The sequence below is a fragment of the Xenopus laevis genome, chromosome 2S (genome assembly GCF_017654675.1).
Source record: "Xenopus laevis strain J_2021 chromosome 2S, Xenopus_laevis_v10.1, whole genome shotgun sequence".
Classification (NCBI taxonomy): domain Eukaryota; kingdom Metazoa; phylum Chordata; class Amphibia; order Anura; family Pipidae; genus Xenopus; species Xenopus laevis.
Genome location: NC_054374.1, coordinates 133501864 through 133515484, shown reverse-complemented (window position 1 = coordinate 133515484; position 13621 = coordinate 133501864). Strand labels below are relative to the sequence as shown.

The 13621-nt window shown below is 38.5% G+C and overlaps 1 protein-coding gene across 1 annotated transcript; it reads left to right on the top strand.

The window, feature by feature from the left end:
• The first annotated feature begins 355 nt into the window (after nt 1–355).
• cyp27b1.S (cytochrome P450 family 27 subfamily B member 1 S homeolog) lies at nt 356–12177 on the top strand. The gene is made up of 9 exons (XM_018250098.2): nt 356–732; nt 6726–6916; nt 7272–7468; nt 7574–7774; nt 8599–8762; nt 9177–9343; nt 9626–9707; nt 10014–10211; nt 11490–12177. The coding sequence occupies exons 1-9, from the start codon at nt 520–522 to the stop codon at nt 11601–11603; spliced, it is 1527 nt and encodes a 508-aa protein (XP_018105587.1). The 5' UTR covers nt 356–519; the 3' UTR covers nt 11604–12177.
• Nucleotides 12178–13621: the final 1444 nt, after the last annotated feature.

The window sequence follows — 13621 nt, the reverse complement described above, 5'->3', positions numbered from 1 at the left end:
TAAATAAATAATGAATGTAAATGAGAAAAGTGCTTAGAATAGCACCCTCGTCAATTTTACATTCACTTATTTAAAAGGTTTACTTATCCTTTAAAAACGCTCCCAGCATTTGTCCCCAAACTGCCAATCTAGTGACTGGCGGATATCGCCCCCCAGCTCTGTCCCCTCAGCAGCAGCAACAAGGCACGTGGAGACCAGGCTTCGGCTACTCCACTTCACACACATGAGGCGCCCAATCGGCAGCCGTCCAAACCACGCCCCTTTTCACTGACTGGGCGATACCGCGGCTGCACGGCTTGGCCCCGCCTCTCACCATTAATAAGTGATCGCAAAGAAAAGAAAAGTAATTCAGCTCGTAGGATGATGAAATCTATTGAGAAAAGAAAAGCAGGAGGGGGCGTGGCTTTTCGCTTACTATTCAGCCTCATCGCCCAGGGAAGCTAGCGCTGTCTGTTTCTTAGTATAAATAGGGCAGCTGACAAGTGTGAGAGATGCTACTACTCGCAAAGGTGCTTCAACATGGCTCAGACCCTCAAACTGGGCACTGGCAGCAGCAGGTCCTCCTCGCTCTTCCGAGGCTTCCAAGAGCTTTGGGCTGAGACTGTGCTCAAGAATTCAGAGAAAGTCATCAAAGGGCACAAGTCATTGGCAGAGATGCCCGGACCCAGCACAGTCTCTTTCCTCTCGGATTTGTTCTGCAGGAGGGGGCTGGCACGGCTGCACCACTTACAGGTACCATTAATATGGACTTTATTATTTGCACTACTGACCTGGCAGCCAATAACAAAGCAGCTTCAGTATTCTCTATGGGTAATGCAACTAATGATGCAAAGTTTGCTGCTGGTCTTGTAACCCATAGCAACCAACCAGCAGGTAAGTAATGGTCAGCTGTTTAAACCCCTGATTGGCTGCTATGGGTTACTAGATCTTTTCTCTGACATCACACTGGTGGTGCAAATTACATCGTTGTGGGCACTTTAAAATGTAGGGATGCACCGAATCCGGGATTCGGCCTTTTTCAGCAGGATTCGGGTTCTGCCCTGCCCAACTGAATCTGAATCCTAATTTGCATATGCAAATTATGGGCGGGGAGGGGAAATTTGTGACTTATTGTCACAAAACAAGGACGTAAAAAATGTTTTCCCCTTCACATCCCTAATTTGCATATGCAAATTAGGATTCGGATTCAGTTCGGTCGAATCTTTTGTGAAGGATTAAGTGGGTTCGGCCGAATCCATAGAGGCATAATGCCAGTGACAGAAAATCTCCCATCATCTCATCATCCACTGAGCAGCCAGAGGGATACTGGGGTCCATGGTGATGCAACAGCCCTAGAGGTTGCCTGTCCCAGTTTGAAGGCATCTCTGTTTCATCCCCAGAGAGTCAGAATCATGTAACTCAACCATAGCTTGACATTTATGTGCATCCCAGCCGGGCTGCCCGACGTGTTTCCAAAATTAGCCTGACGTCTACTGTATTCTGCATTTCCATACTGTACAGTAATTAGATTGGAGAAGCGGTTATGGCGGAGCTCACCTCGGCGTTCAGCGATCCCTTCCTGGTTGCAGCTATCGCGAGACTTCGGGTATTAGCCCCATATACACCAATCTTCACGCAAATAGTTCCTCGCTAGCAGCGCCGGCCATTCAACAGAGGGAATACCACTGTTTTAATATCAATCCGGCTTTATTGTTACACACAGGGTTACCCTGAGGAAGTGTCGTTCACTTAGACACGAAACGCGTAGGTTTGTACAGCGCACCCACTGAGAATGTAACTCCACACTGTGTGTAACAATAAAGCCGGATTGATATTAAAACAGTGGTATTCCCTCCGTTGAATGGCCGGCGCTGCTAGCGAGGAACTATTTCCATACTGTACAGTGTCTGCATTAGATATCATGCGAACATCGTAAAGCACAGTGATTGCTCTGGCAATTGTGTCTAAAACTGCAAAATAGGTAGTAGCAGCTTTTCTATTTATTTACAAAAATGAAAATGAAGCTTTAATTAAAAAACTAATTCTGTGCATGCATATTATTTATATGAATTTATTTTCACAGTATTTGTCTAGAAGGTTGGTAGATACATAGAGTAGCCTTCCAGTAGAGGTGGTATCAGCAAATCTAATTAGCATGGATCATATACAGTACAAAGCATATTTATAGTATCATAAATACAGTAGGAATAAGCAGACTAGATCGTCCAGTTCTGTGCAGACTAATTCGATTCATATATAAATAGTGGGTGCAAGGATATGAGGCACAGAGCTTGTACTCTATATATATCAGACCTGCATATGTGAGTATATGTATATGTGAGTGTGTAAATACTATGGGGCAAATTTACTAAAGAGCGAAGTGACTAACGCTGGCGAAAACTCGCCAGAGTGACGTAATTTCGGAACTTCGTCGGAACTTTACTAACGGTCGCTGGCGTAATTCGCTAGCGAAGGAGATAGACTCTAGCGGTACTTTGCTCCCTAACGCCTGGTTAATTTGATCTGGCAAATGTATGCAGATTTTACTGAACGTTACCTCTTACACCAGACTTGCCTTCGCCACCTCAGACCAGGCGAAGTGCAATAGAGTAAATTTTTGTAAGTCACAAAAAAACGCTGGCGTCTTTTCCTTTTTTCAGGGTGATAGGCTGCAAAAGAGCGTAAATTTTTTGGGGGGTAACCGGCTTCCCCCCTACATTTTCTAACATATGGCACTTAAACTATACACTAGGCTCATGTGTAGGGCATTATTACAAATCTATTTTCTTTTATTAAGGTTTCCCTGGCTTGTGTAGTGTAATGTATTTGCTGCAACATATTTGTACTTTAACTTCAAGCAGTATGCAAATTAGGCAACGCTAGCGCAACTTCACTTTGCGTAGGCGCAGTAACGCTAGCGCAACTTCGCCAGCGTTCAGCACCCTGGATGCTACTTCGGATTTTAGTGAAATAGCGTTGTCCTGGCGAATCTACGCCTGGCGAAGTATTACGCTGTGAGCAAAGCCGTTGCTTCCAAATTTTCGGAGGTTAGTGAATTTGACCCGATGTATCAGCTCATGCAGGTTTTCATCTCAGTATTAGTCCCTTATTATAATTAGTCTCATCTCTTTTAAATTTGCAACGTTTTTCACCAAAATGTAGGAATATCTGGTCTGCTTACAAAAATGTGTCTGATGAAACACCCCAAATGTCCCTTTGTGCGATTGCAAGTAGTGTAACTGTACTGGAACCCAGTGAGGACCCCCCACCTGTATATATGCTTTCCAATGTATAAGTACCAGAGGATGGGGGTCAAGAAGGGGGGGATTGTGGAATTGAGGATGGGGGGGTTACATTATATTCTGCTGAGGGGGACCAGGCAAGTCACACAACACCTCGAACCAGCTGCTATTTTTTTCTTAGTGTCAGTTTTACAAATAGTGGGATTTCTAAATACAGCGATGTATCTATTACCTTATTTCATAAGCTATTTAACTGTTTCCTAGTTTCTATAAGAAGTAGAACAGAAAATGTTCCGGGGAATTCAGCTTTGCTTTATCCTGAGGCTAAGGCTAGTCTGAGCTGATTCATTCTTTCTTCCTGTTTAGTAATACAGTATTTATTCATCACATCAGTGTATAAAAGAAATTCGGGAAATAGAGCAGTGACGTGCTGTAACCACAACTGATACCAGTGCATTTCAGCACCAGAGTTAATGGACAAGGCTTTGTGCAAGTGCATGATTTGTAAGGGCTCATCTATGCTCCTTCTCTCTTACAAAAATGTATATATTGCAAACCCAAAATTGCTGTTTTTCAAATAGAAATTCCGAATCAATAAATCTGAAGATACCAATTGTCCTTTAGAAGGGGAAGATTTAAATAGGCATACATAAGCATGAGTAATAGTGATTACTTTCAATTTGTATAGTCACTCTGCACAGTGTGCCAAGGTTATTTGTCTGCATATGAGTATTTATTCACATATGAGGAAGGAGTGTGCCCAAATGATCATAAAATTAATAAAAAAAACTCTGTTTGCCTTGATACAGACGTTCCCTTCTAGAAAAGTCATACTATTCCTGAAACTGACCTCTATCATGTATAGAAAGTTTAAAAAGAAGAAGAAGATAAAGAAAAGTATAGGCTTTTGTCTGACACATAGGGGCAGAATTATCAAAGGTCGAAGTGAATTTTCGAATTAAAAAACGTCGAATTTCGAAGTAATTTTTGGGTACTTCGACCATCGAATAGGCCAAATTCGGCTTCGACTTCGATTCTAATTGAAAATACTTTGAATATTCGACCATTCGTAAATCGAAGTACTGTCTCTTTAAAAAACTTCGACTTCGCCACTTTAAACCTGCCGAATTGCTATGTTAGCCCAGGGGGACCTCCTAGAACCTAGAGCCAAAATTTGGCTAAGTTTTAAAAAGACAAAGTTTTTTTTTTGAAAATCGTTCGTTCGATCGATCAAATCGTTCTATTCGAACGATTGCTACGATCGATCGAACGATTTTACTTCGACCGAAAACGGGCAAAAAATTAAAAAAGAAAAGTTCAACTATCGAATTTGGCCAATTCGATGGTCGAATTTCGAAGTTTTTTAACTTCGAAATTCGACCCTTGATAAATCTGCCCCATATTGTACAGAGCTGGTATTTTTATATAAATATAATAGGAAATTAGGATACAAGTGTAGAAGGAACTAATTGATTAATATATACAGGTATGAGACCTGTTATCCAGAATGCTCAGGACCTGGGGTTTTTCAAATAACAGATCTTTCTGTAATTTGGATCTTCATACCTTAAGTCTACTAGAAAATCATGTTAACATGGAATAAACCCAATCAGCTGGTTCTGTTTCCACTAAGGATTAATAATATCTTAGTTTGGATCAAGAACAAGGTACTGATCTATAATTACAGAGGAAAAGGAAATCATTTTAAAAAATTTGAATTGTTTGATCATAATGGCGTACCATACCTGTATGTAAAATAATAAATATAAATTTCCTTTGTAGATTAGTAGGACAATGTAATAAATGTCATTCATAGAAAAAAATAATATTCCTGATTTTTTAAATGGATTTTGTGATCCTTTAGCCTCTCATCTGCTAGTGAAAAAGAGTTTTCATGGTTATAGTTGTAGTATATGCCAATGGGCAGTGTATGTAAAACAAACTTACTGAAAAAAGTAATGCTTTGCACAAAAAAATTACATGTCTCATAATAAAAAGTATAATGCAAAACTGCTTATGTTTAAACTTAATTTTCTCCAATAGTGATATAATATAATAGTGATATAATATAAGCTGGGAGGTTGGTTGTCTCACTTTAGCCTTAACATTTTGCTAAGAAAATGCTAGTAACAGCCTAGTAACTGCATGAACTGATCTTTCCTAGGTGAAAGAATTGAGGCATGCGTTCATTTTTTAAAGTACAGGTATGGGATCTATTATTTCAAATACTTAGGACCTGGGTTTTTCTGGATAAAGGATCTTTCTGTTCTCCATACCTCAAGTCTGCTAAAAATCATGTAAGAATTAAATAAACCTAAGAGGGTTGTAATTGTTCCTATAAGGCTTGAGAGTCTAAGAGGTAACACATCCCTTTGTTGCTCCCTGAGTTCTGTAACAGATTTGCTAGAGTTTTGTGGGGCACATGAGTAGCATAGCTCTAATCATAGACGTTACTGGTGTTGGGTTCCATGATGAGTGACTGGATTCTATTGAGAGCATGTGCTTCTCTGCTTACACTGCCATCCTCCGCTCACTTTCTGATGCAATGTGTCAGTGGCTGGGGAAAAAAGCCTGAATGCTTGGTATAATTATTGTTGATAGTATGTTTATCGTTTAGCCTGTGAGAATTTAGAAAGCAGATCTGAAAGCTGCTGAGCTTATGTTGTGGAAACTTCTCTTTATCTCGTGAAAGCTGCTTGGGTTCCCACTAAACATACGTAATAAAAACAGATAATTTAATCATATAACTGGAGACAAATGGAAATGTGGGATTATCCATATTATATTGCTGTACGGTCAGATTTCTACACAGTTTATATAAGACAAGCTTTTTATCTGAACTTGCAGGTATTTTTACTTAAAGGAGAAGGAAAGTCTAAAATGAAGTAAGCTTTATCAGAAAGGTCTATATAAATACACCAGTAAACCCTCAAAGTAATGCTGCTCTGAGTCCTCTGTCAAAAGAAACACCACATTTCTTTGCTTTTATTGTGTACAATTGGGCTTCTGTATCAGACTTCCTGTTTTCATCTTAAACCTCCAGGGCACGGCCTTGAGCATGCTCAGTTTGCTCCTCTCCCCCTCCCTCCTCCCATCCCTGCTGTAATCTGAGCTCAGAGCTGTTAGTGAGCAGGGAGAGACTCAGGCAGGAAGTGATGTCACACCAAGCTTATATGGCAGCTTCTATCCTAAACAAACAGAGACAGTGTCTAGAGCTGTTTACGCAGGTATGGTAAAGCATTCTGCAGAATAAATATAGCGTTCTAGCTTGCACTATTGTGGCTAATCTATTGGCAATAAACTGTCTTGGAGCTTTCCTTCTCCTTTAAAATATGAAGACTAATCAGTAAAATGTCTTATATCAGAAATTCTAGGGGTAGATCACTCTGAAACTATAATTGGTGCCGCAGCTGTAGTCCACCATAAGCTATAAACTGGCATAATTCATTATATTGTATTGTATATGTGTAATATGTGTGTCTGCTTGTCTTGTTTCTTGTACAGCTGGAAGGGAAAGCCAAATTTGGCCCAGTCTGGAAGGCAAGCTTTGGACCTATTCTGACTGTTCATGTGGCAGAACCATCACTAATAGAGCAGGTCCTTAGACAAGAAGGAAAGCACCCCATTCGTTCAGATCTCTCCTCCTGGAAAGATTACAGGCAATGCAGGGGACACTCATATGGGCTCCTTACAGCGTAAGTGTTTGGACTAGAGGCAAAGCATAGACAGATTACTGCAGAGGTTCAGATGCTTTGAATTAACTTCTTTAATCAGTCTCCATTTCAATGTGTGATGCAACCAACTTCCCTGCTGGCCAACCCCACAGACCAGTGCTGAAGGCCACTTGGTCAGATATCAAGCCTTTTGACCCATGTATGGCCAGTTGCAGAAATATATTCTTCATATTGAATTGTAAGCAGTATATTTGATGCAGTTTTCTTGAGGACCGTTAATTTATGATCATAAATCATCCTACATATTTTACAATAACTCCTGCTTCAGTGACAACAAAATACTGGATGTTGATAAATGTGACTTTCCGTTGTACAGGGAAGGTGAAGAATGGCAGCAATTCCGCAGCATTTTGGGAAAGCACATGCTAAAGCCCAAGGAGGTGGAAGCTTACAGTGATGTTTTAAATGACGTTGTTGGAGACCTCATAAAAAAAATTAAATATCAGCGGAGCCAAAACCAAAACAATATTGTCAAAGATATAGCCAAGGAGTTCTACATGTTTGGGCTGGAAGGTATGCTCAAGAATATTTTATGGTGATATGCTAATTAATTTCAAATAATTATTTTGATGATTGTCAAAACCCATTCTAAACATCTCCTTTTCCTTCACTGACTAGGAATTTCCTCAGTGCTTTTTGAGTCCCGCATCGGGTGCTTGGAGCCCACTGTACCCAAAGAAACAGAGAGGTTCATTCAGTCAATCAACACCATGTTTGTGATGACACTTCTTACCATGGCTATGCCCAAATTTCTACACAAAATATTCCGAAAGCCCTGGCAAAGATTTTGCGAATCCTGGGATTATATGTTTGCATTTGGTAAGAAGCTATACGTTTTGGCATTATGATATATATATATTTAAGTTTGATTTACAAGTAGTCTTTCCGAGATGAGATGTAACTAATGGATGGAGGGACTGAAATGATGTAACATTTGCTCTGCTGTGCCTTGAAAGCCTGTGTAAATGACAGTATTCTTGTTATGTGTACATTTTGCATCAACCTTGAAAACCAAACATTCCAAGCTCTATACATGATTTCCTATATTGTGAAGGACACTGTTGGGTTTTCATCAGCCTGACTAGTTTTGCAGGCTTACGGCTATATGGTCTTTGAACTTTACTAGGTAAATAATGAAAGTAGAACAGTCTCAAGCTGATAAGGCCTATATTTAGCTACACAGTAGTACAGTATAGTCAGAGTGATGCAGTGTACATAAAGTATTGCTAGTTTAATACTACTATATACTACTATAACATTCTATAGCCATATTATTTCAAAGTAATCATATTCTATATGCATTAGTTGGGCTTTAGGGATCATAAAAAGCCCCACTTTGGGGATGATCATATATTCCCGCTTAGCTTATATATGAAAACATAGTAGTAATAGACATGTAGTAATATAGTTTCATAAGACCCTAGACCAGAAATAAGCATTCCCTTCCTAACTGGTCATACACCTGCACTCTACAATTGCTGCTTTGGAACTTGTAAAGTTTTGGAGCCTCTGCTGTAAGAGAAAAAGTTATGTCTGCAGTGATGTACAGAGAATGAGACTGGAATATAGATTGTATAGACCATTATCTGTCTGCATGAAGTTTATTAATGTTTTAAAGTGACAGTGGAATGTTTTATTTTTAGCCAAAGGACACATTGACAAAAGAATGGAGGACGTTGCACAGAAGTTAGCACAAGGTGAAAAAGTGGAGGGAAAGTACCTCACCTATTATCTGGCACAGGAAAAAATTCCAATGAAGTCCATCTACAGCAATGTCACAGAACTTCTCTTGGCTGGAGTGGACACGGTAAGACCTTTTTTCTTTTTTTTAGCTCAAAGCGATGGCAGAACAGTTGTTTTACTTGGATGTAGGTAGTGCGATGTTAAACACGGGTGGGGAGTTTAAGGTTCTGTTGGGACTATCGGAGAGGGGAGGGTTTTTAATTATAGAAAAAAATGGTTTTCCAGCCAGTTCTTTATTTTCTTACACAACTCACATTCCTTCCAGCAGATATGTATTCATGCTGTGCTTGCCAGTACAAACTCATTTGTATATAGAAGCATAGGGCCTAGGAGATAGGAGTATTTGCATTGCATCAAAAGAAAAGAATAACACTTGTTGCATTCTTCTTTTTGATTGGACAAGATTTAAACACATTGATTTGATTTGCACCATGTAATGCACTAAATTGATTGGTTATGATTTTTATTTGTACTCTAGATTTCAAGTACTCTTTCCTGGAGTCTTTATGAGCTAGCCCAGCATCCAGACATCCAGTGTGCTTTGTACAGTGAGGTCAAGGAGATACTTCAAGGCAAACTAATCCCATCACCAGCTGATGTAGCCAGAATGCCTTTACTGAAAGCTGTTGTAAAAGAGGTCTTAAGGTGAGAGTTCATAAACCCATTCAAACATTCATTGACAGCTAAATATGTGTATATATACATATATATATATATATATATATACATATACATATATATATATATATCTATCTATATATATATCTATATATATATATATCTATATATATATATATATATATATATATATATATATATATATATATATATATATATATATATACACACAAACAAAAAGCACACTGTACACACATGCCGACAGTTTAGCTAGCCTAACGATAACGAATCTTCTTCTTCTTTTACCAGACTGTACCCAGTTATTCCTGGCAATGCTCGTGTTGTAGCAGACAGAGATATTCAAGTGGGAGAATATATAATTCCAAAGAAGGTGAGTACAAATAGGCACCACAATGTTCTTTTATTTTAGGAAATTATACACCATAGTCATGTAGTTGTGAATAGTACAGATATGGGTTCCCTTACCCAAAAATCAGATCAAAATTACAGAAAGATCCCTTATCCATAAAGCCCCATGTCCCAAGCATTCCAGAAAATAGATCCTATAAAGTTTAAAGAAATCAGTAATAATCATTAGTTGTTGGTGTTTGGAACAAGGCAATGCCATGCTACCCATCAATGCATATATCCAATTTGATTCTTAGCACAAACTAACTACATATTATTGCTTTTCTAGACACTTATCACCCTTTGCCACTATGCCACCTCCAGGGATGAGAAGGTCTTCTCAAATCCCAATGAATTTCAGCCTGAACGTTGGCTAAAGAAGGAAGTTACTCACCACCCATATGCCTCTCTCCCGTTTGGATTTGGCAAGAGAAGCTGCATTGGAAGACGGATAGCTGAACTAGAGGTTTATCTGGCCCTGGCAAGGGTAAGTGTTTACAGAGGCATTGGTATAATTATTTGTTGGTAATGCTGATACTAAAAAAGAGAAATAGGTAGCACTCACTGATGCACTAAAATTGGATAATTGGTTCACATCCTCCAAGGTCCTTCCACTCTTGAGACAAATAGCAGACAATAGATTATGGGCAGCGCTCCATTGAAAAAATGAAAAAGTGTTTATTTCACATGAAGGGAAACAGCAAATTTTCAAGCCGTATTTGGCACTTTATCGAGTGCTAATACTAAACAGCTGAATTATAGCAATTTGATTTTTAAGGAAGGGTTGTAGTAGGTTTGTATGTTACATAGTTACATTGTTAAATCAGGTTAAAAAAAGACAAAGTCCAACAAGTTCAACCCCTCCAAATTAAAACCCAGCATCCATACACACACCCCTCCATACCTTCACATAAATTATACCCATATCTATACTAACTATAGACTTCAGTATCACAATAGCCTTTGATATTATGTCTGTCCAAGAAATCATCCAAGCCATTCTTAAAGGCATTAACTGAATCAGCCATCACAACATCACCCGGCAGTGCATTCCACAACCTCACTGTCCTGACTGTGAAGAACCCCCTACGTTGCTTCAAATGAAAGTTCTTTTCTTCTAGTCTAAAGGGGTGGCCTCTGGTACGGTGATCCTCTTTATGGGTAAAAAGGTCCCCTGCTATTTGTCAATAATGTCCTCTAATGTACTTGTAAAGTGTAATCATGTCCCCTCGCAAGCGCCTTTTTTCCAGAGAAAACAAACCCAACCTTGACAGTCTACCCTCATAATTTAAGTCTTCCGTCCCTCTAACCAGTTTAGTTGCACTTAGTCTCTGCACTCTCTCCAGCTCATTTATATCCCTCTTAAGGACTGGAGTCCAAAACTGCACTGCATACTCCAGATGAGGCCTCACCAGCGACCTATAAAGATGCAAAATTACATTTTCATCCCTTGAGTTAATGCCCTTTTTTATGCAAGACAGAACTTTATTTGCTTTAGTAGCCACAGAATGACACTGCCCAGAATTAGACAACTTGTTATCTACAAAAACCCATAGATCCTCCTCAGTTAAGGAAATTTTTATACAAGGTAAAAATGACACTGTTAACTTATTACTCAATTTGTATTTACTTTTTCAATTCTCCATATTGTTAGCTTTAAAAGGTCCTTTTTGGTCTTTCATGACTAAAAGCCAAGACTTACCGTGAACCATGTTACAATTATTCTACAAGTGAAGCCATAACCGCCTTGTTTTTCTCATTGCAGATTCTTACCCACTTTGAAGTTAAACCTGAGCAGCCAGGCAGCCTTGTCATGCCAATGACTAGAACTCTGTTGGTGCCAGAGAAAGAAATCAACTTGCAGTTTCTGGAGCGATGACATGAGCCAGTGCTTAGTGTGGATTAAAAAAGCCTCCGGTGTAACACAAGAATTACTGTGAACATTACAGTTTGGTCCTGGTTAGGGGAAGGGTCTAACTGTTGGGTTTATTTGAGGAAAGCTCAACCAATTATTTAGACAATTCACACATTTTGTGATACAAGTCAAAAGGGGCTCCAAGCACTGGAGCATCCAGGTACTATTCTGTGGTGCTTTTCCTAACTCAGCAATCTCTGTATGGCTCCTATGCTGTATGTCACCAAAATGTACTATAAACATGGTTCCCATCTGCCTTCCCTTTTGTAAGATAAATATTTGTGAATCACATAATACAGGAAGGAATAGTTTACACACCAGTGTGGCTAATAATGGACTGTAGCAAGCAAACTCTTTGCTCTACTTAATGTATATAACGGAGAAGCCTAATGGAAACAAATCACTTAAATGTCCATAATAATATCTTTGTTATTTGTGAGTCACCATCATCTTCTTGTATTTCCATTAGAAACAGTAAGGGGCCGATTCACTAACTTCGAGTGAAGGATTCGGAGTAAAAAAACTTTGAATTTCGAAGTGTTTTTTGGGCTACTTCGACCATCGAATGGACTACTTCGACCTTCGACTACGACTTCGAATCGAAGGATTCGAACTAAAAATCGTTCGACTATTTGACCATTCGATAGTCGAAGTACTGTCTCTTTAAGAAAAAACTTCGACCCCCTAGTTCGCCATCTAAAAGCTCCCGAAGTCAATGTTAGCCTATGGGGAAGGTCCCCATAGTTCTTCCTAAGTTTTTTTGGTCGAAGGATAATCCGAATCATTCGATTCGAAGGATTTTTCCTTCGATCGTTCGATCGAACTATTTGCACTAAAATCCTTCGACTTTGATATTCGAAGTCGAAGGATTTTAATTCCCAGTCGAATATCGAGGGTTAATTAACGCTCGATATTCGACGCTTGGTGAATCGGCCCCTAAGAGTTACACAGACCTCACTTGGTTACTTCCCATTCCCTTTCAGCGATTTATTTTATTAATGAGGAACTATTTATACATATTTCAAGCGTATTTATTTATATGTATATATTGACCTTTTACCAAAGAGTTTTATATTTTGATCTCCATATTTAAGGCTAAATACTATGTATTCAAAAATTGTTATATTTATATATTGGGGAAACATACTTTGAGGTTATGTGAGAACATTGTGTACCAAAAAACTTTTTTTTTGTATTTAATATATATTTATTATTTTGTCCTAATAAATGTGAACATTTCTACATGTGGATCATTTCCTTGTGTCATTATTATTTATTATATAACTATCTTTTCTAAAGATATGTCTGATTAATTATTGGTAAAGGAAAATTGTTTTAATACCGTTAAGTGAGATTTCTGCAAGTATAAATATATATACAGGTATGGGACCTGTTATGCAGAATGCTCGGGACCTGGGGTTTTCCGGATCTTTCCATAATTTGGATCTTCATACCTTAAGTATACTAGAAAATCATGTAAACATTACATAAACCCAATTGATTAGTTTTGCTTCCAAGGAGGATTAATTATATCTTAGATTGGATCAAGTACAAGGTTTTGTTTTATTATTGCAGAAAGGAAATCACTTTTACAAATTTGGATTTTATGGATAAAATAGAGTCTATGGGAGTCAGGCATTTTGGAGCCTTCTGGATAATCGGTTTCCGCATAACAGATCCCATACTATTACTCAGGTGTTTTATATGGAATGCATAGGGTCTGGGGTTTTCAAGAAAAGAGGTTTTCCTTAAAGGAACATTAACATCAAAAATATAAATATTTTAAAAATATAATTTATGTTACACTGCACTGGTACAACTGGTATGTTTGCTTCAGAAAGACTATAATAGTTTATATAGAAGCTGCTGTGTAGCCATGGGGGCAGCCATTCAAAGCTGAAAAAGAAGAAAAGGCACAGGATAAAAAGCAGATAACAAATAAGCTCTGTAGCATACAATGGGTTTCTACAGAAGTTTTCCGT

What these genes read in the sequence shown, in the direction of transcription:
- cyp27b1.S (XM_018250098.2), top strand. Translation starts at nt 520, where the DNA reads ATGGCTCAGACCCTCAAACTGGGCACTGGCAGCAGCAGGTCCTCCTCG. An exon ending in GTTGTAAAAGAGGTCTTAAG is followed by an intron (nt 9,344 to 9,625) that starts GTGAGAGTTCAT and finishes TTCTTTTACCAG; the next exon opens with ACTGTACCCAGTTATTCCTG. An exon ending in TTTATCTGGCCCTGGCAAGG is followed by an intron (nt 10,212 to 11,489) that starts GTAAGTGTTTAC and finishes TTCTCATTGCAG; the next exon opens with ATTCTTACCCACTTTGAAGT.